This window comes from Epinephelus moara, chromosome 8 (assembly GCF_006386435.1).
Source record: "Epinephelus moara isolate mb chromosome 8, YSFRI_EMoa_1.0, whole genome shotgun sequence".
Lineage (NCBI taxonomy): Eukaryota > Metazoa > Chordata > Actinopteri > Perciformes > Serranidae > Epinephelus > Epinephelus moara.
In genome coordinates, this window is record NC_065513.1 from 30,066,141 (window position 1) to 30,092,967 (window position 26,827).

The window sequence follows — 26,827 nt, forward strand, 5'->3', positions numbered from 1 at the left end:
TTAATACTGCTCACACTGGATATATCTAAGTTCATATCAACCCCTTAGTGTTTATTTTTGTTTACATTTAAACTGATGTCAAGGTCCTCCTCCTTGTATACAAAGCCCTCAGTGGGCTCGGACCAAGCTACATTGCTAACTCCCTTGTTAACTATTTCCCTTCTAGAACACTGCGATCATCTGCTGCTGGTTTACTGAAGGTTTCCAACAACATCTGAAAGAAAACTGCGGATGCAGCCCCAAAGCTATGGAACACTATAGATATCAGGGAAGACAGCTACTTACATATTTTAATAGAAAAGCTAAAGACATACTCCACTGTAGCCTTTAACTGGCTCTGATTTTCCTGCTACAGGCCTGAAACTCTTTCTTACTGCTGCAATTCTATTAAAATGTTATATCTTTTACTTTTACTTATGATTAATGGTTTTAAGATTATAAGATATTGCTGATATTAAACTATGATTCCTTTCTATGTACTTCTTTTTCCATCTTTTTTGTATCTAAGTGTATTTAAACGTCCTTTTATAGTGAACTGCCTTGTTGGCCTGTTTTATGTTTTTATATATATATTTCATGAGAAGCACTTGGTGCATGTAATTCCCTTTTGTAAAGCACTTTGTTCTGTACTCCTTGTATGAAAGGTGCTATACAGATAAAGTGTATTATTATTATTATTGTTATATTACTACCATACATATGTGCATTACTCTGCAGTCTTTACTTTTTGCGCTTCTGTTTAGACGTTAATCTGCATCTTGTTATCTCAGTACCTGTATTCTGTGCAATCACAATGAAGCGTATTTAACTGAAAAATTGCTTTGCATTTATTCAGAATGGTTGGTGTTTGTTTGTGGATTGGAAAATACATTTATAAAGACCATAAATTACCCACAAAGTGTAATACACTTTTGTAAATCTTGCTTTTATGTGTGCATTATGAAACCACAGTTCACCCCTAGTTTGACCAGTTTTTAATTGATAGCGTTACTATTGCGACAGCAGGTGAGAATTTTACGACATGTCATACTCAGCTATTATGAGGAAAGAACGATGAGGTGCCAATTAGTGCGTTTACTTTAATGACGAATCCTATAAAAGACAGAAACATCTAACTCAAAGTCTCAGAAGTGAGTAAACACAACACCCTGCATTCTGTTCAATAGGAAAAGCGGGTGAGAAAACATATACACAAAAGGTAGAAAGTCAAAGCTGTAACAGAGGTCGTCTTGAAAGATCAATGGCTGTCGCAGCCTCCTGCTGGCTGCAACAAATTCATGGGGGAGAGACAGATGACTCATGAGACCCAGGCAGGTGAGATGTCTTCATGTTCGGCAGCAGCATAATGTGACTGATGCGTACATGCTGCTTATGTACTCTGTTAGATCTTAATTCCCTTGACTTTGTGAGGGATGCTGTTTGAAGTGTCAGCGCTTAATCAAGTTATAGAGAGGAACAAGTTTTTAAAATCTATGTGACAACTTGCGTGAGCTGCAAACGAACCCTTTGTAATCCAAACAGCTGGAATGAATTCACACGAAAGCAGGTCAGTCTTAATATGGATAGTCGGATGTTGATTCTCAATTTAGTATCAAGAGACTATAATGTCTCACTAAACAGTGCTCAGTTCAAAGGGATGAAGCGGTGAAAAAAGTAGGCTATAATTACACAGTGTCTGGGAGAGGATTAATCTTATACTTTGGAAACATGATCAGCTTTAGGTTTAGGCAAAGTTCAGAGTTAGAGCTGCAAAACAGAACCAAAAAATCTGCTTTATTCATTGTTAGCCCTTTATTTTATTAGCCTTACCTTCTTTGGGGCAAAGGTACTGTGCTTTAGTTTCTCCACCAGCTCAGGTCCAGCTGTTGCCCAGGTTTGTGAGAACACCTCAGCCTTGTCTGGGTTTACATTGACCGCCTCCAGCTGCTGCTGCAGAGAGGCCGGCTTTACATTATGATACACTGCCTACAGAGGAGAGAAGATACGGGTTAGGGTAGTAACTGTATAATAAATGCTACCATTAACCATGTTTTACAGGTGAAACTGATCACTATATACAGCCCCATGTACCCCAAACACTCAATATTGCTAAAACACAATAATTCACAATACAACAGTGACCCCTGCTGGAGAAATAGAATTACAATGTGATCCACACTAACACAAACACTACAGACAGTATGACAATTTCTATCTTCCTTCCCATCTATATAGTGAAGATCTCATCAGATTTCTCCACATATTGACTTACTGAATATATGCGCTTGAACAAAGTATACAATTTCAACCAGAGATATGATCAACTGCGGTAATCTGTCTCTTTTCATAAGCAGTGCACATATAAATGGTCTCTTGGAAGCACCTGCACATTCACTATACATAGTAATAGTCACTTTGCTGGATCATTTGTTACATTTTCATTTTTGTCTCTATTTTGTTTTTGTTTTTCAAGTCATTTTTCTGTAAATGCTTCTGTATAATGTAAACAAACCCCAGGAGGTAAATATAAAATGGATGGAAATGTCTCTGTCTGCACCAAAATTAAATATTTTAGCAGGTGAGAGTCATCATGTTTCTTCTTTCTTATATCCAAAGCAATGGAAATCTTCATACCGAGCACTCCTCTTACTTGTGGGCGGCTGTGGCTCAGAGGTAAAGGTAAACCAATCGAAAGATCAGCAGTTCGATCCTCGGCACCTCCAGCTTGCATGTCAAGTATCCTTGAGCAAGATACTGAACCCCAAATTGCTCCCGATGGCTGTTCAATCGGTGTGTGAGTACCCCAAATTGCTCCCGATGGCTGTTCAATCGGTGTGTGAGTGTGTTAAAAACTGAGTAGCAGGTGGCACCTTGTATGGTAGCCTCGGCCACCAGTGTATGAATGCATGTGTGAATGTGACTCGTGGTGTAAAAAGCGCTTTGAGTGGTCGGATGACTAGAAAGGTGCTATACAAATGCAGGTCCATATACCATTTACTTGGCCTCCTCCATCACATCTAATAATACCTAGTGTTGACTTGGGATGTGCATGATTAGTCGACTATCCAATTAAACATTACCCTTGGTACCATAAATACTTATTACTTCAATTATTATTACTTTATGCACTTGCATTCAACCAGTGAAAATACTGTTGTAATAATAAGGCATGTTTCCTAAAGAATTTCCCCCAAAAAAATGTTTTCAATAAATGTTATTTTATTTTTCTTTATTGAGTTGCTTATAATGCACAGTGCAAAGCACCACATACTTCAGCTGCATTTAAAATACAATTTTCGTCATTGAAAAATGTGATTAATGATTAATTAATTAATTCGAATGGCTCTTACAGAATACGCAATATTTTTCATGACCATGTTTAACCTTATGGATTAGAATGTGCTAAATTGTGACTGTTTTCAGAGTGTTTTCTTACTTCTAGACTAGTTGGCTAGTCTAAGTTTAAACTTCCTTTTAAATGTGAGGAAAATTAGTTGTTAGGAACACCAGAAATGCTGACAGCTTAAAAATATTGAATATACTAAAAGAACAAAGAGTTTCACACCATGTTTCACATCAGGTAGTCTTGGGTAGGTAGACATATCTGCACAGCTGCGTATGTGTCAGCACTTGAGAAAGACATGTCAGGTAAAACCCCTACAATAATACAACAACTGTCAGATGACCACCCCTCACCTGCTCTAGTATGAAGGCAGCTGTTTCCAGTACTAGACTGAGAGCCTGTTTATCCAGTGAAAGAGCAGCCTGAAGTTTTTCTTCCTCCTCTTCACTGAATGTCCGCTCTCCCTGTGTGTAAAAACATAATTTGCTGAAAAGATCCTCAAGTAATCATTTTTAAAAACTGAAACATAAATGAAAAGCTGCTTTCTGCTTGAGAACCAACAACTTTTCAAATTAAAAGTGTGAAACAGCTTCATAATATATAATGTGGGTGTCAGAGGCCAGCAAACGTATGTGCAACCATTCAAATTGAATTTAATCTGACATTTGGACAACAACAATAGAGATATGGTTTTACCTGGTGTGAGTGACAGCAGACATTTTGGCTTGTCAGAGCAGCAAAAGCACAGATTAAACTAATGGCATTCACAATGGATCCATTATAATTAACTGTATTAGGAAACCCTGTTAGAGAGCAATCATGCAGGGATTCATTATTAATGTTATTAGTTACACCTGTGCTTCTCATGCTATGAGATGTCAAAATGTCTATTACATTGTATATTATTATTAAAATAATGTGTATGGTATTACTTTCTCTTAGCAAATAAAAAGACTGAACTAAGCAGACAAATTGTTCTCTGAAGAAATGACTGACACCCTCTGACAGCCTGCTAAGTCTTGTGAAAAACCAGCATGATCAACAGGGCCAGGCATGTGTGTGCATTCATTACAGCCGAGTGTGACTGATGCTCCAGTAAGTCATTATGCATGCACTGCTCTCTCTGGCACTACAGCTTTACAGCAAAAGCCTCGAAAGCCTCTTGTCTTTGGCACGGATAACACTGTGCAGTCTCTGTACCTTCAGATGAAGCTTTTGTATGATGCGTGAGATCAGCCTGGAGAACTTGTTCACATCAATCGCATTGATGAAAGTCACCGCTTCTTTTATGCTGTTTGGGAGGAACAGATGTGAGCGTTAATGACAGCGGTGTAGAAAGCACTCAGATCTTTTAGTTAAGACACAGAATCAGAGTTTGCTGCGCAAGTATGATGTCATACATGAAAGGCATGTCACACTGGCTGTCAGCGAATTTCAGAGGTACCTCTATACATTAACAACAAACACACAGACTATAAACACGTAGCAGTGACAACACACACCATCAGCAAACAATAATGTTTTGTATCTATTGCAATAGCTTCCAGATGGTAAATAAGAGCATGAGTGCAAGTGTGAAAAGTCCATAACAGCCTAAAATAAGGTTTTGTGTACATAAATGTGAATGTAAGAGTATTTTGCATGTGCAGACATATTAGCTACTGCAGAGTAAATATAGTGTATACACAGCTATTTCACTAGCTGTAATCATGTGCATTAAAAACTACATTAGTGATATCTCAAAGCTTATATACACAATCAAAAAGGAGCATTTGAAATTTTACAAAAGTCCAGTCGGAGCTACAAACACTGATGTATGTCAACCAGTTCTCAACGATGGGGGATTTTGGGCCCAGTTTGTGCATCGTACATAATGATACTGGTTGAACAATTTAGACATTTGTTTCTCAATATATACATAATTTCTCTATCTTACCTTTTCTTGCAATGCCATACACTCTTGACTAATTTCCTAATATTATTTGCTTTAATCAAGCATAAAAACTGCTACGTCCACAAAAGCTCTCATGCAGAATAATTGTGACCTTTAACCCCAGTTTGTGATTCCTGTTTGTACATTTGACACCTTTACAATCACATATACAACGCTATAATCACGTTGCATGTGTATTATTATATTATAGGGGGTGTGGTTGCCAAATTCTGCTGCCTACTTTAAACCTAAAACAATACATCACAGTCACAATGAACTGGGAACACAAGTATAAAACAGTCTCTCAAAATAACTTGTAATTAAACTATTTGAGACTTGACTTCAGCTTGATTTCCTTCTGAAATGTAGCCTATTGCACAAAGTCTTTCGAGAAGACAATGCTCAGTTTGACTGCCTATATTTCAAAGTTTGACATTACTTCAGTATAGCTACTTCACTGCTATCTACCATAATGCTAGCTAACATATAATACATTGTGAATAGGTGTATTAGAGGAAATGTAAATTAGGCAGCTACTGTACATAAATATTTACCCCTCAAACATCACGAAAATCTGACAAAAATAAAGATTATGGCGATAGCAGTAAGATGAGTCATCCCTAAGCTAGTGTACTGTCTCTGCTGATGTTAATTTATGCACCAAATCACAATATCGATAACTTCGTGTCTCGGATTTTGGCTACAGGTAGCTGAACGTTATCTATCGGAAGGATTTATTTGCCTCTGAATTTAATAAATAAAAGATGCCCACCTCTGTGTTTCTTTTATAAAAGAAGTCATTGTTATCTGCTGCTTTCTGCAAATGAAAAATGAAGAGTGTCAGAGCAACTGCAGCATCCTCACTCTGTTGTCATTCCTACTTCCTGATGTCACGAGACGACTCACGTGACAGTCAAAGCTGCGCAATAATACGCAGTGAAGAAGAGGCTACAGAAATATTTCTCACTCAAAGAATTGAAAATAAAAGCATAAACGTGTGTCACGGTTGCATTGTAACCCAACAGTGTCGAAAATATTTTTGTATCAGCAACAACTGGATTCGTTACAGCGTAACATGCGTAAAAGCTGCGCATAACGAAAGTGTCTGCTACAAGCGTCACTACGGAATACGCGTTGGACAAACAGAGCTGGCAAGAAATGCGCAACAGAAGGAGCATAATTACTGTTTTGCATGATTTGAAAGGTATTCAGTTGGATAATCTGCCAGGTTATTAAAACCCCATTTGTCAAGTGTTCCTGCTTTCTTTCATGGTGATAACTGAGTTATATGTGTTAGTAATGTAATACTAAAGGCTCATTAGTTTCTCACTTTCTAATAAGTGATCAATAAGCCACCTGCAGTCATTAATAAAGTGTTTATAAAGTGTTAACAGTGTGAACTCGGTCTACATGTAATTCAACTACTAGTTCAACTGCATTTTGCATTGGCTTGCTGGTAGTTCAAATACATTTATACTTTTATAGTTACTTTTTTAAAAACTCTTTTTCTGTATATAACTGAAAACACAAACAATGTGAGGGTATAAATGTAAAGGAATTCATTTTGTATTTATGTTATATCAGTGCTTATTTACTGTCATTGAACCCCCTTGGACCAGAATTAGTTCTAAGAATCCTTTTTATTAACATTAATATTTATTAAGTTGCTGCATGTTATTTTAGAAGTTACCTGACTGAGTAACCCTGCCTAGTGCATTCCTCCCTCCTGGCCTCTTTCTGGATGGCAGATGTCTTACTGATGACTAGACTATACTAGAATAGATCTTTATTGTCCACCAGGGGTGGTTGTGCCAGGTCACCAGACACAAAAGACACTGTACATTGTTCACAATTGCATTCCTGTATTTTTCCACAAATAGTCGAGTATTTTATTTTTTGGCTTATGTATGATCAGCAAAAAAGTGGCCAATTTTTGTAGTGAACACAATAGATTTTTTTAATTAATCTATTTATTCTGTTGCTTGCATGTGACTTTTTGTACATTTTGTTATTGTAGTACAAAAAAAAGTACATTGTAAATTTGATCATCTTTTGCAAAACAAGTTTGAACTACTTTTTCTAGGTAGCTTTGATTAAAACTACATTTCTCCCTAAGGTGGCTTTGCTGTTGCTCATCTTCTCTGATAGCTTGCAAAGCTATGCTGTCAAGGTAGTTTCCTAAACACTGGGTGTTAACAAACGGATTATCTACATACCTTTTCTAGAAATATGTGCAGGAGTTTTCACAACCCAAAATGTGTTCATGTCAACTGCTTATAACTGATCTATAAAGCATTAGTGAATGACTTATTAAACATTAATACATTCATCAGTTACATCTTAGAAACTATTAAAATAAGGTCACTTTATACAATGGTGAAGTTTACTAGTGTTTCGTGTCACTACATGGTCCTCATCTTAAGTGATAACCATCTACATGCAGTCGTGTTAACCAGATTTTATAAGTATAACGTCACCAGTGATGATGTGACGTGCTGCACCTCAGGACATTTTGTTAAATGTACTGTAAATTTTTTTCCCAAGGACGGTAAGGCATGACACACCTTACTCTGACTTTGACTGGCTTATCTTGACATTCAACCAATCTCACTCCTCTTGTCTAAACCTAATCAACCCAGCCAATGAAGGCCACCACGTTCTAGCCTAACAGAGTTATATAGTGGTGTCATGCCTTCACCATCTTCAGGAAAAAAGGCATATCAAATACATATTGACAACATTATATAACAGTTATAATAAAAAAACGACAAACAAAAGGTTGAGTTTCGAAAGTTTATTATGTTGAAAAAAAGAGAAAAACGTCATGCACAGATTAAAATTAAGATACTTATTCATTAAGACATGATAAATCATTTAAAAATATTTTGCATACAAATAAAAGAAAAAAAATCATTTCAGCATATATATCCATATGTCTGTCACAGCATTTCTGTTATATAATTACTATTCTTTGCACTGATTCTACAAACGAGCTGTAATGTGTGACTTTCAATACTGTGGCAGACCTGTTTCAATTTGGTATTCAAAATAGTTTCATGCTCTCTCCTCCACTGATTGATTTTCTGGAATAACCAAAGCAATGAGACTCAAAACTTTAGCTTTCTCTTTTAAGTAAACAGTTGAGTCAGTGAAATAATTTCAGTTGCAAATTGACACAGATCTGCATTGTAGCAGCTGAACGTCAAGGGCCAACCTCCAGCGAGGCAGAAGGAATGTACCACAAATAAATAAATACTTCAATTCCCCTTCCAGAACAGAAAAAAACAGGGAAACATTCTTTTTTTTAACAGGAAAAACAAAGAGATAACACCAGAACAAGGAGTGTCAGATCACACAGTACCTTCAAGATGTATAGTTTTGATAAAAGTTAGTAATTTGAGGTTTTGGTAAACAGATTGCATCACGGTAAACATTGGCTGACACCTGCAGGCTCAGGATCTCGCTGCCACTATTTGAAGGAGGGTAAATTTGGCACTTTTATGCTGATGTCACCAATGTTGATGTTTCTGGGCATTTCCGGGAGGTTCATGTTCTTTACAGCTGATACGGCACGAGCAGGCGCTCCTGCAATACCGGCCTACACACACACACACAAACACACACACACAAAACACACACATGGAGGGTTGATAAGATACAAATCAGTGAATCAAAAAACACTTTGTACACGACAACACACTGAACAGTGAACACAGGACACACACACACACACACACACACTGTGCTAAACAGAGTACTAGACACAAACAGTCAACTGCTGACAAAATGCAAAAGCACTGACAGCTACTGAGACAGACGACATGTGCAAATGTACATTCAGATGCCTTCATAGCTTCATACGCACATGCATTATTTGGTTCTATAATGATTTACATCACAACCAGAGCCAATTATGAATCAACTGTGAGGAGGACACGATGTACTAGACCATTCACTAATTGTTATGTACTGCAGTACTGGACATTCATCAAATGGACAAAAGGCAGCATCGCTTGGAAAGTGAACCCACCGGACTCTTGAGGACCGATAGGGGTAAAAATGCAAGGAGAGAATTGGGTAAAGCAGAAAAATGGATTTGGATATGAAGACGGAAATGATGTGTGGATAGATAGGTATGCATAGAATGTGTGTGTCAACAATATGTTAGCCGTAATAATACAGGTGATACTGGACTTCTAGGGGGTTGAACTACTTCTACAAGACTACACATGACTGTAGCTACCTAAGTGCATCTTTGTGAATAGAGACTAATGTTCCATTTGCACATCTACAGTGTTGAACTACTGATGGCATGAGGAGGTTGTAAGTCTAGTAGTACTTAACTACAAAGGGAAATCTATTCTCAGGGACAGAGGAGGCACTTCACTCTAACACAATGAATCTCAATGTGAAACTGTGTAAGAGCAATTTAGCGTGTTTAAGGTAGTTTAGCTTTTTGGAGCAATAAAACACATCCGTGGAGAGTGAATGACTTGATGTTTTCGTCTCAAGTGTGAGCAGACATTTGAGAATCAGTGTGGTTAGAGATCCCCCGACTGAATCTTTAGCAGACAGACCCAAAAATGACCAAGCAGGCTTAAACCACAGAGAACTGTATGATGTCACTGACGCTGTTAGAAACACAGTATAGCCTCGTAAATCATTTAGTGATATGGCACACGTGAAGAATGTCTGGAATGTGGGTTTATCCACTTCGCTTATTTTCACAAGGTTATTTCAATGGACCGTTTGTCTTGTGGGGCATTCCTCCCTCTGCCAAGAACCAAGGAGACTTGTGTTAGAAGGAAAGATGACCGTGGCGTTAGTCGAGAGGAATGCTGATCCAGCACACGGGCGCAGCATTCGGGAGTCAGACTCGAGATATTTTTTACCTCACAGTGGGTAGCCTAGAGACCCACTGTGCATGTCCATAATGGTGGGTTGTTAATCAAACGCCGGGTGACTAATATGTACAGGAATAGTAACACCAGCTGTGTAACACACAACAATGGCTTGATTCTGTGGTTCATGTAAGTCAGAGAGGCTGAACAAAGGGTTCGAGCAGCACCCCATCTCTTGTCTGTGAGGGCCAAAAGAAAAACGGGATAAAAAATCTACAGTTCAGGGTTGTTATTGTTGGTTTATTGTAAACTACATATAATTTAGAGGGTGTGACCTTAAAGGCATGGGTCATAATTTGGGGTGATAAACTTGCTTGCTTTTTAGCCACAGACTATATAGATAATGGACAGTTACCATGACATCACCCACTGGTTTGTGGATGGCGGTTTTGAGGCCTCAAGTTCAGCATTTCGGCGTTGCCATCTTTTTTTTTTTTTTTTTGGAGCCAGAAGTGACCATAGTTGGACAAGAGGGTGTAGAGGAGCAACTCACAGACTGCGATGCCTCGCAGACTCAAGCACTCCCGCCCTGAAATATGTGTAACTTTGGGCCTCAATAAAACGTAAACGGGCAAGTAATAATAATTATTCACCCCCCCCTACAGTTGTCATGGAGGTTGAAGTTAACTGTAGAGAGCAAAATCATTTTTTGTACCAGGCTGTAAACATGTTTATTTCTGCTGTAAAGTGGGGCATCTGAGGGCCTGTGTCCACAAAGCGTTTTCTTCTGAGCGCCAATATCTTTTTTGAATTGTTCACAAATGAGGAGAGAGCGTATGCAGCCACATGCAGCTGCCTGAAGACAAAAATGCTGCTCTTTTTTCAGAGCGTCCAGCTTTTTTGTATGACCACTTCGAGCGTTTTTAGTTTAAAATTTTTGGGGCATCAGTGGATTAGTGGTTAGAGCAGGCACCCCATTTACAACGGCTCAGTCCTTGCTGCAGCGGCTACAGGTTCGCTTCCGACCTGCAGCCCTTTGCTGCGTGTCGCTCCCTCTCTTTATCATTAAAGGCCTGAAAAAGCCTAAGAATAATCTTAAAAAAAAATTCTTGAACCTTTTCAGCTGGTGACATCACTGCTGCTGCTGTAACTGTATGATATGTCAGACAGAAACTGTCACAACAAAGACAGAAAAGCCCATTTGTGGGAGCAGATCGTCCAGACACTGATATCACTGGTGAGCATTGTGCTTTTATCACCATATGCATTGTAAGCTTTTTGTTAACTGTGTAATCAATCCTCTGTTAATGTAGCATTACATTAGCTTCCTAGCTTGCATAAGTGTCAAGATATTGTTGTCATAAAAAACATAGTAATGTACCCACATGTAGCACGTCATTAAAAAAAGCACTAGGACCGTTTTTTTTGTTTTAGGTTTTTTTAATTTAGTGCTGAAATAAAGCACCCAGGACCCTACTACCGCTTTTCTGCTCAAGAAAAACGCTATGTGGACACACCATAACTCTCACCAAGACAGCAAATGAGCATATTTCCCAAACATTAGAGTACTCCTATAACACAATACACCATGAGACAAATCTCATTAAATCATTAACAAATTTTCTAAAATTGGGTTGAAGAACTCAGAAGCTAATTTGAAAACCGTCCTTTAAAATACAGTTCAAGAAACTTCAAAAACAACGGATAAAAAGAGTTGTGTAGCCTCTTAGGCCTGTTAGATTTATATTTCTTTAAACTACAGTGGGTGGACGGTATAATAGGTACGCCTGACATTATGTATAACGCACTGCCACAAACTACAGCTTCAGAAATTATCGTGGAGATGAACAACCACCTCTCTGACACAGTCCCATCAGCAGTTCAGCATCACAAACCAAGATAGTATTTATTCATCCATAGGTAAAGATTGCATTATGCTGTCAGCATTCACTACTGGTGACATTTTTGGGTCTGCCATGAAAGATCCCTACTGTATGTTAGTGACGTCAGTTTGCTATTACATGAAGGGCCATATGGTGAGACTCGAGAGGGGGGGAAGTAAACTTCAGTTAAGGTTACAGTACTTGGTTGTAAATTTCGCAGTACCTGTGTCTACCTGTCCTGCCTGGTAGACTGAAAGATAAACGTCTGTAAGGAGAGAGAGCAGAATGGAAAGAACTAGACAGGGTCAGGAAAAAGAGGAATGAGGAATGTTAAAGCAGATTAAAGTAATTACAGTTTATCTCCACAGAAAAAAGTGATAGGACCTATCATAGACCACATCTTATGAAGACAAAAATGAACCAAACTTTTGTCCACGATTATCTTTAAAGCAAAAAATAATTATGTTAATTGAGAGAGTTTGATGGAAAAATAAATCTAATGCCACTTAATCAGCCTTTAGCCAGTCTGGAAGGAGAACAGCTCGCTCCTTGTTCCCCAGACACTGCCCTATAAATGGACAATGTCATTTTGAATTAGCATCAGTGTGAAAAACACACTGCGGTCTAGGGTAGGTCCAAGAGGGAAAGACAGAGCAGCTCTGATGATTGTAGAACAGTAAAAGACTCTGCTTACAGAACATCAATCGAAAAGAAGAATCTGTCGTTAAAAGCACACAATGCAGGTCAGATTATTAGAGAAAGTGTACTTTGTTAACACTTAAATTCAAATGTTAGAGCACACAATTGACGTCAGCCAGTATAAAAACCTGACAATGTAACCCCTCACTTTGTCGTGTGAGCAGCAAAACACAATTTGTACAACTTAATGTCAGTGTTTCTCATTGCAGAAAGGACTCCCCAAAAACATTGCGTCAATGTTTGGACATCATCGCAGTGTAAGCAGTTTAAAGACAAAGCCAAATCATTAGTGCAGTTTAGTTTTTAGGACTTTCAGAGGCTAAAATCCATATTATACAAAACAGAAATGATTTCATGAAATTGTCTCTGGCTGTCTGTCTGACTGAAACTTTCCAATAAGTAAGTGAATGTTTTATCTGCTAGCAGAAGCTGTATGGGAAGCAAAGCAATGTCCTTGCATAGAGCAAATATCTGAGCAAGGACACTGGCTTATAAACGTAGCAAAACATACTGGAGAAGCATTTCCTCTGAAATTAAATGAAATTCACATTCTCTTGTATCATAATAAGAATGTAAAACAACCAGCCTGTTTTCATGAGTATTATGTCAGATCTACATGATATAACTATAACATGGTGACTGAGAGATTTAATGGTCACAGATTCTGGAGATGCACTGGACAATGGTAGTGTTAAGTCTCCGCAATAATGACAAAAGTGATAATGCTGTATTTCATACTGAGGGGGGATACAGGAGAGGATATGTTCAGTCTTGACCTGTGTTGAGAGCAGTGCAGCAGCGAGAGGAGAGGCCGAAAAAAAGAGCACAAACACTCAAGAGTAGGTAGGGAGCATCCGCAAGGTCACTGGAGAGTAGCATGCAGGGTGCAGCATGCACGCATGCCTGCATACTGTTTACCTCAGAGAGTACTGGAGGTAGAATCAAGTCATACATACAGTGGACGCGGCAGAGTCAGGCTTACCTCAGACTTCTCCATCTTGTTCTGGGCATCCACCTGTGTGATGATTTCGTTCATGTTGGTCTCCAGGACCATCCCGCCCATCACCATCTCCGCCAGAATGTTGTGGACCTGAGGAAAATAGCAAGTGAACATATCTTAACATCATTTAACAAAAATAGAAGTTTTCAGTCATAGTGATTTACATGTGTTTTCTTCTTCAGCTCCCTCCCACAGTCCAAAGACATGCAGGTTAATTGGTGACTCTAAATTGTCCGTAGGTGTGAATGTGAGCGTGAATGGTTGTCTGTCTCTATGTGTCAGCCCTGTGATAGTCTGGTGGCCTGTCCAGGGTGTACCCCGCCTTTAGCCCAATGTCAACTGGGATAGGCTTCAGCCCTCCCACGACCCGCAAGAGCATAAGTGGTTACAGAAAATTAATAAATGACATCATAATGTTATAAGCAGATATAAGGACATTTTGAGCGTTTATTAATATATCAGAGTGTCTATTTGCACCCTGGTACACGCCAGTCTTGGATATTCTATGACATTACACTGATAAATTTATAAGGAAAACTAACAAATGTACTACTAGAACGTCAGGTGATATAGTGTAAAGAGCGACACTGTTCATGGAGAGAACAAGGTATGACAGATGAATAGATTAAACTCAAGGCTTTTACACAGGAGACTGGAGTTTGAGTCCTATGTGAGCCTACGCTGGCTTATTAATGTTAGACTTTAGTACATATGTGTACTGTATATGAAAGGTGCCTGCGATCGGTACAAGATGATAACCGCAAATATCCTTATTGTCTTTTTCTTGCCGCTCTCTGCCTGACACTGGGCCACCAGCGCTATTTGGATGTTGAGGTAGGATGTGTGCTTGTGCAGACGTGCCATGGTAACATCAAAGTAAAGGCAAATCTTCAAGTTCGCAATTTGTATTGATGTTTCTATGTTGGATCAATAATATTGGATCATTGATAATTGAATCAATATATCAATCCAGATCGACGCATCATTACACCCTTACTCAAAACCCAAAGATACAGAGGACAAATAAAAGCTCAGATGAGAATGTTTGGCATTTGTGCTTGAAAAATTACTAAAAACAATGAATTAATTAAGAAAATAGTTGCTGATTAACTGATTAAGTGATTAATCAATTGAAGGATTAATACTGTCGGTTCTAAATTGCAGTGTGTATTTTACTTTTTTTTTTTAAAGAAGTTGCTAATAACACCGAAAAAAATATAGTCATTCGACAAACTACAAAATCTGGGAAGTCACTGAAAATCTGATAATGTCACCACAGTTCACATATCACAGCACAAGACACACAAGTCATAAGAGAAGTGTGACACTAGAATATGAGGCAATAATAACCCAGGCAGAGGATTACAGATAATTTCTATTCTCTAAAATCAAGCAGTTTTATAAATATGTAACATCATGAACAGATTCAAAACACTTCCTACCTTGTCTACATGGAAAATTAAGTCAAGCTCACAGACATTCTCAAAGCATTTATCCAGCGTTTCCACAAATACCTAAAAATGGAGAGAATATATTGTTAAAAAAAAAACACTGAAAGCACACTGCCAAACACGGTGACAGATACACTACAGGTGTTCCAGGCTTTTACCTGGATTAAGTCTAAAATTCCTAGTTCACTCTCTGAGGAGTCCACACAGAACACAAAGTACAGTGTGGCGTAGTGTCTGTAGATCAGCTTGTAGTCTGATCCTCCAATCAACCTGAAACACAGGGGACAAGGAAACATCACACCAACACCGTCCTGACTGAGTGAATACATTACACCATCACCTCATCACTGACTACAGCACATTTACAGAGGATCTCCTGTTGTGACACAGAGACAACAAAGACAACATCGAGAGAGAAACAACAGGAAGTTTTCAGTCATGAGTCAACATAGGCAAAGACAGGAAATACGATAAACCAACGTAAGAAGATATGAAACTTAGTGTTCGAGATAGTGTCTGTTACTGGCTTGAGTCACAGGAAATGATGTAACCCTTCCAATCCTGTGCAATCACTCAAAGGGCAATATGAACAAAGTGATTTTTGGTTGATGTCATTAAGGATACCAAAAATATTAATCTGGTTCGATACCTGCCGAAATATATCAGTGCTGATACTGAAACAACACCACGGCAAAAGTCTCAAACATCAGGAAGAGTAAAGAAACTTAAAAATTTGTTATGCTCCAGTGTTTGCCAAACATTGCCCATAAAGTCAGAATCACAGCCTCCGACTGGTCGACAGATTAACTGCTTTCAACCTGAAATATCGTTTAAATAATTGCAGAGGACATTCAGTTTCGGATTTATTATTATGGATTTATTTTCCAATGTCTCCAAAAAAAGACACTGCAGTCCAGGGCTGGATTACAAAGCTTCCGAAAGGGATATAATCACACCGGAGCCCTCGTTCCGTATCTCATATGCAGCGGTCCAGGGATGTTAAACATTAGTAAGTATACGCCATGGTGAGACATACTAGTGTACTCAGCTCAGCTAGAGAAACTCTGCTTGTGCAGTTTATTTTCAGATGATGTTACATTAGACATCACAATTATTTTTCACTTGCCCAATTGGACGACTGCATGAGGCATTACACAGAGTTTATTTGCCCAGGGCGAGCAGAGCCCTGCAGAGTGCACGCACGCACACACCACTGCTCCTCTGCCGCACAGCAATGCAACTCATAGGAACTCACAGAAATTCTTGAAGTACAGGCCAAATAAACCGAGCAACATTAGATGTGATACTACTAAGCAGTTGTCTAACATTTATTGTGCACTATAATATAATATCTTTCTAACCATGTGGCTTTGGTGTCACACAGTTTAAGGTGACAGAGACGGTTGAGAGGGAATGAGTGCAATAGTATGTGCAAGCGGAGAAGTTTCGCCAGTGTAAAACAACACCTTGTTAGTTCCTCATTCCTGAATGACAGAACTTGGAACAAACACTTTTACTACTGACGGTCATTCATAAAGCCCTTTGAGCTTTCCTTTATTGCGTGAAATGTTTCATGTGACGCTGCATCAGAGTAAATGATCTACTTGATTATTCACTTCCATTCCAATTTAGACACTTGCTCATGCACGAGCAGGCCGCACTTACATTCCACCTTCTAGGAAATTACAGACGTTCTCATCTCTTTTCGAGACCAAGTGGAAGGTTTCCCTGATGATCTGTTGCTCTGTGTCTTCACTCTGCAGGACAAATGAGGAAACAGACTGTTACAGAAAAAGAAAAAGATGGTAAATAATGTGTTGTTGGTGCACTTAACTGCCTCCAGTGAGCCGTTTTATTACTTGTAGGCAGAAGACAGGTAAATTAATGGTTCCCCTCGCCTCTCTTTTTCCTGAATACATATATTAGTTCTGGGTGAAAAGGCATGATTTATATACTAAGTCTTCTCTTTGTCATATCTAAACATACACTAGTGCCCACGGGCTACACAGGCGATGATGTCATTGCATAAGCTGAACCGAGGCAGGCTCATCTTATTGTTTGCTAATGGATGAGATTCTGTTTAAAACCTCAAATATCCTTGGGCATGTTTGCAAGCACTAAAAGGCTTAAAGAGTGGACTCATAGTTGGAGATCGCCTGATTTAATAGGGGGGCACAGTCCCACAGCACCAAACCAGGTTCAAGTTTCATCTGGTTTATAAAAATCAGACTTCTGCATTGGGTAGTTTTAGTGATTTAACTTATTTTAGTTGATGGAAATGTTGATGAAAGTGCACATGCAAGCATTCAAAAACAAATGATCTGATCTAAATCCATAGTCAACGGTGGTTAAAATCTTGTTGCGTGCAGCTCTGACACTGAGCAGGCCTCACCAAAGGGTGTGAATGTCCTCTCAGGGTGCATAACAGGTCAATGAGCATAAGGAGAGAAGAGGCGGCCCAGAATGCAGCTGGCTGTAAGGCTGTATCAGTCATGTGACTTGTAGCATGAGACGAGCAGCGATACTGTCCTCACAGTTTAATGACACAGACTGAGAAATAGCATCTTTTTAAACTTGTCATTAACATGTTGCTGGTGTTTAAATGGGTTCCTGTGTCCTTCTTTAACTGTGAGAGATTTTATATTTGAAGTTAAGGGCGTACAGGTGGCCTCACGGTTAAGACTCATACAATATAATCTTGTGTGATTCAAAAAATTAAATCTGGATCAGAGTAATCCAGATTGGATATCCTATATTTTGCGATTCCGGATCAGATCTTACTTTTGTGTCGTTTTTTCAAAGCAACACTGAAGTGGATCACCCTGATCTAAATACAGACTTTTCAAGATTACCAAATCTGGATAACCAGTGCGTTAAATTAAACTACATATCTCAATGTAGGCTACTAGCTATGTAAAGAACAACAGGTAAATATGGGGCGTGGGGTCACACAAGTGTTTTTATTTTTAAAGACAGTAAACAGCATGTTTATCAAACTACTTTTGACTGTGTCATTATAATTCATTTAAACTGATGAATGAAAGGTAAAATTCAGTAATTTATGTTTGACACTGAAGACTATTTGGGCATCATTTATGGAAACAAAAAAAAATTTTTTTAACTTAACTGTACTGAAAGGCTTAATAGAAAGCCTTATGTCAACTTCATATACAGCCCCAAAGTAAAATAAAAACAGAATACAATGAATACAAGTCCTTTTTGACATATATTCATTTGACCACAGTACAAAGACAAAATATTTGATGTTCAAATTGATACAGTGTATGTTATTGTTTTTTGTAAATAAGTTTAAGTTTTAAGTTTATTTACTTTATTAATCCCCCTGAGGGGAAATTCAATGTTTTCACCCTTGCTTATCAATTACACACAGGTCCAAAAGACACACACATGCACAAACAGGACCTATTCATGCACAAAGTGGAGAGATGTCAGAGTGAGGGGGCTGCCCTTAGTGAGGCGCCCCGAGTGGTTGGGGGGTGCCTTGCTCAACGGCACCTCTGCAGTGCCCAGGAGGTGAACTGGCACCTCTCCAGCCACCAGTCCACGCTCCATATTTTGGTCCAGACGGGGACTTGAACATGCGACCCTCCGGTTCCCAACCCAAGTCCCTATGGACTGAGCTACTGCTGCTCCAGTACAATACAGTACAATACACTCATTCTACATTTGATGCCTGCAACACGTTCTAAAAAGTTGTGGCAGGTGCATGTTTACCACTCTGTTACATCACCTTTTCTTTCACCAATACTCAGTAAGTGTTTGTGAATGAAGGAAACTAAATGTTGAGGTTCTATAAGCAAAATTTCTTCCTCAAGAGTCACAAGCAGGCCCCCAAAAATCTGACACAGACAGCGTCTTGAAGCTGGCACTGCAAACAAAGGCCTCTCCAAGTATTAAATATATTTCAGTTAGCATGCTCAGTACTTTTTTCCTGTGTCATTCCACTTAATTAAAAATCATTTTTATGGATTAAAATGTTACAAAATCCTTATCAGTGTAGTTTTATTTAGTGAATTCAAATGTCTGGTCTAAATTTAATGTGAAAAGCTGCATTGGGAATATGTTTGATGAAAAAAAAAAATCAACGTGTTATATACTTATTTCCCCCACTGTGTGTCGAAAAGGATTTGTAAGTTATTGCATTCTGTTTTTATGAACGTTTTACACACCATCCCACCTTTTTTGAAATCAGGGTTATAATTTATCAAAGTCACTATTAAACAAATCAATCCCGTATCTGAAATCCAATCAGATTACTTTCAAACAACTGGGCCCAGGGGCTTTTGTTACATGTCACATCCATCTCTCTCTCCTGTCCTGTTTGCTGTCTGTATCCTCACTGTAAACTCTTGTCATCACTTAAAACTACATTACAGTGCATTATAAACCATTTATTCAATGTTTATATACTGCTTATGGGTTCTGAATAGGGGGATTAAAGTGAAGTGTTAAACAAAGATTTGCAGCTCTAACATCGTCACTCTCTGTACATATTACATTTCTTTATACAATGAAGCACTGCAGCCAACACAGCACTGTAAATCCATAACTTAGCTTAAACAAACTGACTGCTATAAACGATTCTCACAGCTAGCAGCTATGTGTGAAACATTATATGCTGCGAGCCAGTAAGCTGACACCTCCTCAGCTTTTAATATAACAGATGGTGTCTTCTGTCTAACATGGTATAATCCGATCAATTTCAATTTATCCTCCTGAAATACAAAGACATCCACATGCAGCTCAATTAACAGATACTGGAACATGTTTAATGAAGCAACACTGTTCTGCCTCATGATTTTAAGTGAAGCGAGTAGGCCTGCACTTTTATAATGTTTACAAGTCCCATCACTGTTTCCCAGAGCCTAAGCTCACATCTTTAAATGTCTTGTTTTACTCAATCACAAAATTAATTGATAATGAAAATACTTGTTTGGTGCAAGCCTATCAAAATCCAAATATTCAGTTTCTTAACACACCCAGTGGTGAATAAAGTGCTCATTTGTTGCACCTCAGCAAAAGCAACAACAGTGCAAATAATCTTACAAGTAAAACTCCTCTATTCAATATTTGACTTAAGTACAAAAACAAATTAGCATCAAAATAAAGTACCAAAACTAAAAGCACTCAGTATGCAGAATGGCCCATTTCAGAAAAATGTGCACTACATTATTGGACTATAATTATAAATAACATTAGTAAACATGAACGACTCTCTCCCATATCCAAAAACTAGAGTGCTAAAACTCAAATTTGTGATGTCATCAAGTATAAAGTCTGCAGCTGCTCTATAGACAATGGATTGGGAACGATGTTAATGATGACACAGATATCCCTTTTCCATCTATGGAGCAGCGCCACACTTTATACTTGATGACATCACAAGTTTGAGACTTTCTTCTCTGGTTTACCTTAAAAAAAAATACCTTAAAATTGTACTGAGGTACTGTTAAACTTCAGTGAAAAGCCTGGTCCCAGTTAAATGTGGCAACACATTTTGACAAATAAACACCTGTCTTAATTTGACACCTGGTCTGGCTGCCATGTAGTTCATTTTTATAGAAGTTCTTTGGATATATAAAAGCCACTACACATTGTGAGCTCAGTTAGATTCTCTATAATTCAACTGTTCAGTTCATTTTACTAAAACCACAACTACCAAAGAATAACGCACTCAGATTTACCAGCATGGTAAACAAGAGATTACACTGTAATGTATTTATATTCCTTTAGTCTGTAAGGGTCCTTGGATCAAAAGAATCAAAAGGGTTTTTCATAAAAATTAATCCAAGTTGTGAGTATGGTTTGAACAGGATCAAGTGGTGTTGTGTGTGTATGTCGGGTGCTGTAAAAGGGGTGTCATAACTCTCTGATGTGCTGTCTTTCAGTGCTAGATCATTATTTGCTTTAATCACTGAAACTAACAGGCCTATATTTGGGACCGGCCTTTAATTCCTTTCACACTAAACTGTTGCTCAGCAAAGATCGGGAAATACAATCAAACTGTTTATTCAAACCAGTATGAATATTACTTGTTTAAAAATTAAGCTTCAGATAATATATCAGCCATGAATCATTTATTGCATTTAGCTCCAACAGACAGCGCATCAGAGATAGAGGGTTACAGCACTCGAGGTTTGCAGCACCCAACATACTGACACAACACCACTTTATCCTGTTCAAACAATACTCACAACTTGGATTCATTTTTATAGAAAACCCTTTTGATTCTTTTGATCTGAGGATCCTTACAGACTTAAATAACATAAATAACTTACAGGGTAATTGAGAAATGGACACATAATTTGAGGTAGCCAACAACCCGCTTTTATACATCCGAAGATCTTCTATTAAAAAAATTAACTGCTTGGCGACCAGACCAGGCGTCTAATTGAGACAGGCGTCAATTTGTCAAAATGTGTAGCCACACCAGGCTAGTAAAAGGGACCAGGCGTTTAATTGGGAGTTTTACAGTATGATATTATCTGAAAAATCTTTTTTTTTAAGTAATATTCATACTGGTTTAAATAATCAATTTGTATTTCCCAAATTACTGAGCAACAGTTTGTGTGAAAGGAATTAAAGGCCTGTCCCATTTCGACTCCTGTCCAAAATATAGGCCTGTTGAGTTTAGTGATTTAAGCAAAGCTATCAACTGAAGTTTTGTGGTGGGCTCCATAACTTGTGTAAATCCTCAATCCACACATAAATGTTCAGCATTTCAGTTGAAAAATGCCTCCAATTATTACCTGATAATAAAATAGTTGTGTATTAATCATGCTGCTTGTTCTAAGTCACCTTGCTATTGTAGCAGCAATATTACAGATGAGGCATGCAGCCAACCTTGAGATATAAATCCAATTATGAGAACAAGCCAACACAGCTCGCCTGGCAAAGGATATTACATAACCTGTTAGTTGCTACCTGCATGGAGCTCATTGGTTGAGTCTCCTGGCAGAGCAGGTACAGTAGGTAACGACACCCTCAGTCAATGGCAGTAAGTGAGCCAGTGAAAGGCTGCTGGAGTGAGCACGAGACCCTCACAAGGGCGTTATTAAAGTCATGTGACACAAACAGAGTGAACTCACCATCACCAACAGCTGGATGGACTAACATGAGCAGTGGGCACAGTGCTGTCCGTACAGGCACAAAGGCAATGTGATAGCCTGGCGTCGGCTTGCACACGTTTAATAATTCATATGTTAAAAAGGACAGCGTGGCTCAGGCTGACATCTTATACACCAGGGTCAGTGTGAAACAGCAGCACATCACGGGGCCGGTTGTAAAGTGCACACACCTTCTCATTCAAACAGTTTGCAACAGTGTTACACGGCTGCATTTCCCAGCTACATCTGTTTGCATTAAAAACAACATCAAACAAAGTGTCTAAACAGCCACAGCTTTAATTCAACAATCACTTCCGCCTCTCGCGACCTTTACGAAGAGTAAAATATGTAACTGCTACTCACATAATGCTCGTAGAATTTAGACAGCCTCGGTTTCCCATGGTTGTTGAATATTAAAATGGCTTTAATCATGATTGTAGCTGAGCGGAGGGAGGCGGGGGAGCACGAAGGGGTCAGTCTGTCAAAGACTGTTGTCTGTCCACTCCCGTGAACCCAGACCCGAGTGGGACTCACGGCTAAATCCCCTCTCGATTTAAGGTTAATATGGGATAGCTTCGAGCAACACGCCACTGCTACTCCTCCATCGTCTCTTTAGGGAAATATTCCACGTCAAAGGACCAGTCATGCTCTCCTCCTCCTCCTGCTACAGCGGCCGCGATGGCTCAAACCTCTACCGTCCTGCGCTGCACACGTCACAAGGAAATACAGTGATTAGGTGTGTTTGTTTCTGAAGGTGATACTCGGAGCGTCCAGGAGGTGGCGTCATAACACAAGGTTCTTTTGTTTTCACCAGGATTTAATGTTTCATTTACATTCACATATATTATAAATTAAAAAAAAAAATCATAAATAATAAATAAAAAGCTAAACAGATAACAGTAAATACAATTTGGCTAGATAAAAAATTACCAGAAATTACAGCTAAAGCGTATTTTTTGCTAGAGTGCAATATTGTAATTATTATCCTTGTAATAATTATAATAATAATAATAATTATAATAATTTAATTTATTATTAATAATGTTTTTTTGTTTTTTGTTTTTTTTTTGCCATGATTATGAATATGATTCTGCTACAGGATTCATTTGAATGATTTATCTCATTTTAATGGTTTGGTTTAGACTTGTGTTATTGACCCCTAAAATGCAAACTTAAAATAAAAAGCTAAATAGACAAGAGTATATAAAATTTGGCCAGATAAAAAATTACAAAAAAATTAAAGCTAAAGCGCATTTTTTGCTAGAGTGCAATACTATCATTATCATCCTTATAATAATAATAATAAATATTATTATTATTATTATTATTATTATCATATATACATATATATATATATATATATATATATAAAGCTAAATAGACAACAGTATATAAATTTTGGCTAGATAAAAACTTACCTAAGCTAAAGCACATTTTTGCTAAAGTGCATTATTATCATTATTATTATCTATTTATTTATTTATTTATTTATTTCCTGTGATTACAAATATGATTTATGCTACTGGATTCATTTAAATGGTTTGGGTTAGACCTGTTTATTGACCCCTTAAATGCAAACTTATTTTGTTTAATTTTATGTGCCCATTGATGTCCTTAAGTACTTGTTAATTTTGTTATTCATAGTTAGGGACTGTTCTTTATTTATGATAGGGGAGTGGGTGGTGCAGTTTGGTGCAGTGTCTGTGATGATGTGGGCGCTGCACCAGATCGTCGTGGTAAAGAGGGAGCTGAGTTTACTTTACTGGTCCACCTACGTTTCAACTCTCCCCTACAGTCATGAGGTATCGCCTGTCCCACCCCGGGCCTAGATCTGAGCAAAGTAGCACCATTTGCCCGTCTTTGGTATGAATGTGCCACTGTTGCTGTCTTGGAGAACTATGGTGTTTGGCGGAAGAATGACAATTTGCTTTCTCTGAAAGATCGCATTTTATGTTGACGTGTGTTTATTTTGTTTAGTCATAGTAGCAGCCTTTTAAGAAAAGCCACTTGAGGTCATGATTCACAGTGATTTTAGAACAACTCAACTTTATTCATATAGCACCTTTTCTACAGACATGCAGCCAAGAACGTAGTAGCTTTAGTTTAGTAGCTTTAAATGTGACTATATCCAAGTAAATTTCTTTTTTGTAATTCTTGAGATTAGTGCTGAAAGTGTTGGCAAGTTTAATGATTTGCGTAGTGTCTCCACCTTCTGAATATTGTCGACCTCAAGTTGTGAATATAGTTTTTCATAGTATTCCCTAAAACAGTCCTTAACTTCTTTCATTTGGTGGTGGGTAGCTTTAGTTTTGGGATCCCTTATCTTATATATCATGTTATCTGCCTGTTTTTTTCATAGTTTGTGAGTTTTATAACAATCATATCTAGTATTTGTATGTAAAAATCCGACTCTGCACCAGGAGGAATATATACATTGTAGAAGGTAAACAAATGTCCATCAACTTCTCCCTTTATCAGTTTGAATCTGCCTTCTGTAACAGTGGATTTATGTTCATCAGAAATCAGTATAACTACCCCAGTTTTTCATGTTCTGGGACAGCCACTTACCAGAGACGGCAAACTAGCTCGGTGACATGGCCAAACACAAGTATGACACTGAATAAATTAAACTGTGTGACTGCATGTACATTTCATATCCGCTAGATGAGTCAAATATAGGCCTCAATACTGATCAGTGATTTACAGCATTTATTTCTATTACTGTCACAACAGAGCATCAGTTTAATACCCCATATCACTGGTGTACAGTGCGTTTAAGCTTCAGCCACAAGATGGAGCAGCGGTACATCTGGTACTGATGATGTGGCAGCTCAGAGGGAAACTTGCCGCCACCTCTGATGCAAAGAACAGTTTCTACATTTTAACATGAAGGCCTGAATAACTCTGTCAGCCAGAGAGGAATTTCCTTCGACAGACTGACACATGTTGAGTTTTCCTGCTCTATTATTATCCCAGCTCAGCTTTGGTTTGAAGCCTAACCTGCAGTCACTAGTAATATGTAGACATGTTTAACTTCTTTATGTCTGTAAAATGTGAAAAGTGTGAAGTTACTACTCAAGCAGTGTCCCTTTGTTGTCTCCAATATTCCTGTAAAAGTGTCATTAAGCTGGACATTGTACTTTTTTTTTGCAACAAAGCATTGCAGTTGCATTTGATATGCTGTATTTCTGAGCCAACGCTGCTCAGCAGCATGCAAAAACACACACTTTGTACATTTCATCTGCAGCTTACGTGACTCGTGATAACCTGAGATAGTGTATGTTTCCACTTGCATGTTGTTTTTCTTCATAGTGAGTCTTCTCCTTCTCTTTAAAGAGCATGAAGGGCGGAGCTCCTTAAATTGTGAAGGAACTGTGTTGTTCTCACAAGAATGATTTATGGTTCACTGCTGGTTGAGGGAGCTGGACACCAAGGACATCCAGATGACAGACAAACAAACACAAGGAGACGTGCTTTTGCCTGTGTTTTTGGTGTCTGTGTCTGATTGTTCATTGTGGGCCATCCCGTCTACTTTTCATTTTCTAAGATTTGACTTCCTCATTTAATTGAACAGTTTCCCATCAAGTAACAGGCTAAATTAGTCTACTTTTCATTTTCTAAGATTTGACTTCCTCATTTAATTGAACAGTTTCCCATCAAGTAACAGGCTAAATTAGTCAAGTTGTTTTCAAGCAATGTTTCACTCACACCCACCAAACCTCTGTGTCTTTATTATCCACAGTCAGATTATCTTGTTTGGTTTGATAAGAGTCCTGAGTGAGGTGACAAGGACACAAGATAATGCCTTTCTTGAGCTAAGTAAACCATTGTGTGTCTTCGGTGTTAATGAATCACTTTCTCCTGTTATTTCCTTTAGATAAGATATAGAATAAGTTGTATTTCCATCCTTTTAGGAATCTCAAAAATAGTTTGGAAGCCTTTTTAGTGCATCTATGAGTCATGTTGAAATCTCTTGACTTAATTCAGGCAAAACAAGAGAGAGATTAAAGGGCTGAAAATAAACCATGTTTAACCAGACAGGTTATGAGCCAGCAAACACATGATCCTATGTTTATCAAAAACATTTCTTGATTCCATTCAGCTCTATTTTCTCACGTTTTCCTTTCCCATCACTTGTTGTGAGCCTCTGCTGTGCACACACACACCATGGACAGGGTGTGTTGACGATTAAGTTTCCGGGGAGAGATTGCACAAGAGGATTGCAGCTATTGTTGGAGAAATGCCTGAGTGAGAAAGAAAGAGAAAGGGAAAGGGGGACGTTGTGTTTGTGACAACGTGGTGGAATTGGACACAGAGGATTAGTCCAAGTCCTTAATATGTGAGATGAATGCACATTTGTGATAAAAACAGGCAAAATAAAAATATAACCTGTATAATACCTTCAAAGTGAGTGCAGCCATCTATATTTTTTGCAATACTGAATTATAAGTTCTCAGCAAAATGTATTTAAATGAGTCTCTGTGCTGTGGGCGTTCACCTCTTTTCCATAATGGTACAGTCCGACACCAGCTCGCCCCCAAATTGCAGCGCAAGCCTATAAAAGTACTGCA

The 26,827-nt window shown here is 38.3% G+C and overlaps 2 protein-coding genes across 3 annotated transcripts in view; both read right to left on the minus strand.

The window, feature by feature from the left end:
- Window positions 1-6,163, minus strand: part of commd10 (COMM domain containing 10) — a 77,557-nt gene extending 71,394 nt beyond the window's left edge. Inside the window, exons 1-4 of the mRNA XM_050052024.1 lie at window positions 6,028-6,163; window positions 4,523-4,613; window positions 3,676-3,786; window positions 1,810-1,965 (exon numbers count right to left, since the gene is read on the minus strand). Of these exons, the coding sequence (XP_049907981.1) occupies window positions 1,810-1,965; window positions 3,676-3,786; window positions 4,523-4,613; window positions 6,028-6,056 (387 nt within the window). The 5' untranslated portion in view covers window positions 6,057-6,163. The remainder of the gene's footprint in view (window positions 1-1,809; window positions 1,966-3,675; window positions 3,787-4,522; window positions 4,614-6,027) is intronic.
- A 1,871-nt stretch (window positions 6,164-8,034) lies between these two features.
- On the minus strand, window positions 8,035-22,951 carry LOC126394607 (AP-3 complex subunit sigma-1). 2 transcript variants are annotated; one of them, XM_050051531.1, is made up of 7 exons: window positions 22,620-22,951; window positions 16,795-16,886; window positions 15,288-15,399; window positions 15,121-15,192; window positions 13,661-13,768; window positions 12,203-12,244; window positions 8,715-8,853 (listed from the first exon to the last, which is right to left on the minus strand). In XM_050051531.1, the coding sequence occupies exons 1-6, from the start codon at window positions 22,686-22,688 to the stop codon at window positions 12,209-12,211; spliced, it is 489 nt and encodes a 162-aa protein (XP_049907488.1). In that variant the 5' UTR covers window positions 22,689-22,951; the 3' UTR covers window positions 8,715-8,853; window positions 12,203-12,208. The 2 variants fall into 2 exon arrangements, with proteins under 2 accessions (XP_049907487.1, XP_049907488.1); XM_050051530.1 differs by lacking the exon at window positions 12,203-12,244 and having other exon boundaries at window positions 8,035-8,853; window positions 22,620-22,949.
- Between the last annotated feature and the right edge of the window lie 3,876 nt (window positions 22,952-26,827).

What these genes read in the sequence shown, in the direction of transcription:
- LOC126394607 (XM_050051530.1), bottom strand. Translation starts at nt 22,688, where the DNA reads ATGATTAAAGCCATTTTAATATTCAACAACCATGGGAAACCGAGGCTG. An exon ending in AATTTCCTAGAAGGTGGAAT is followed by an intron (nt 15,400 to 16,794) that starts GTAAGTGCGGCC and finishes CCTGTGTTTCAG; the next exon opens with GTTGATTGGAGGATCAGACT. An exon ending in GAATTTTAGACTTAATCCAG is followed by an intron (nt 15,193 to 15,287) that starts GTAAAAGCCTGG and finishes CTCCATTTTTAG; the next exon opens with GTATTTGTGGAAACGCTGGA.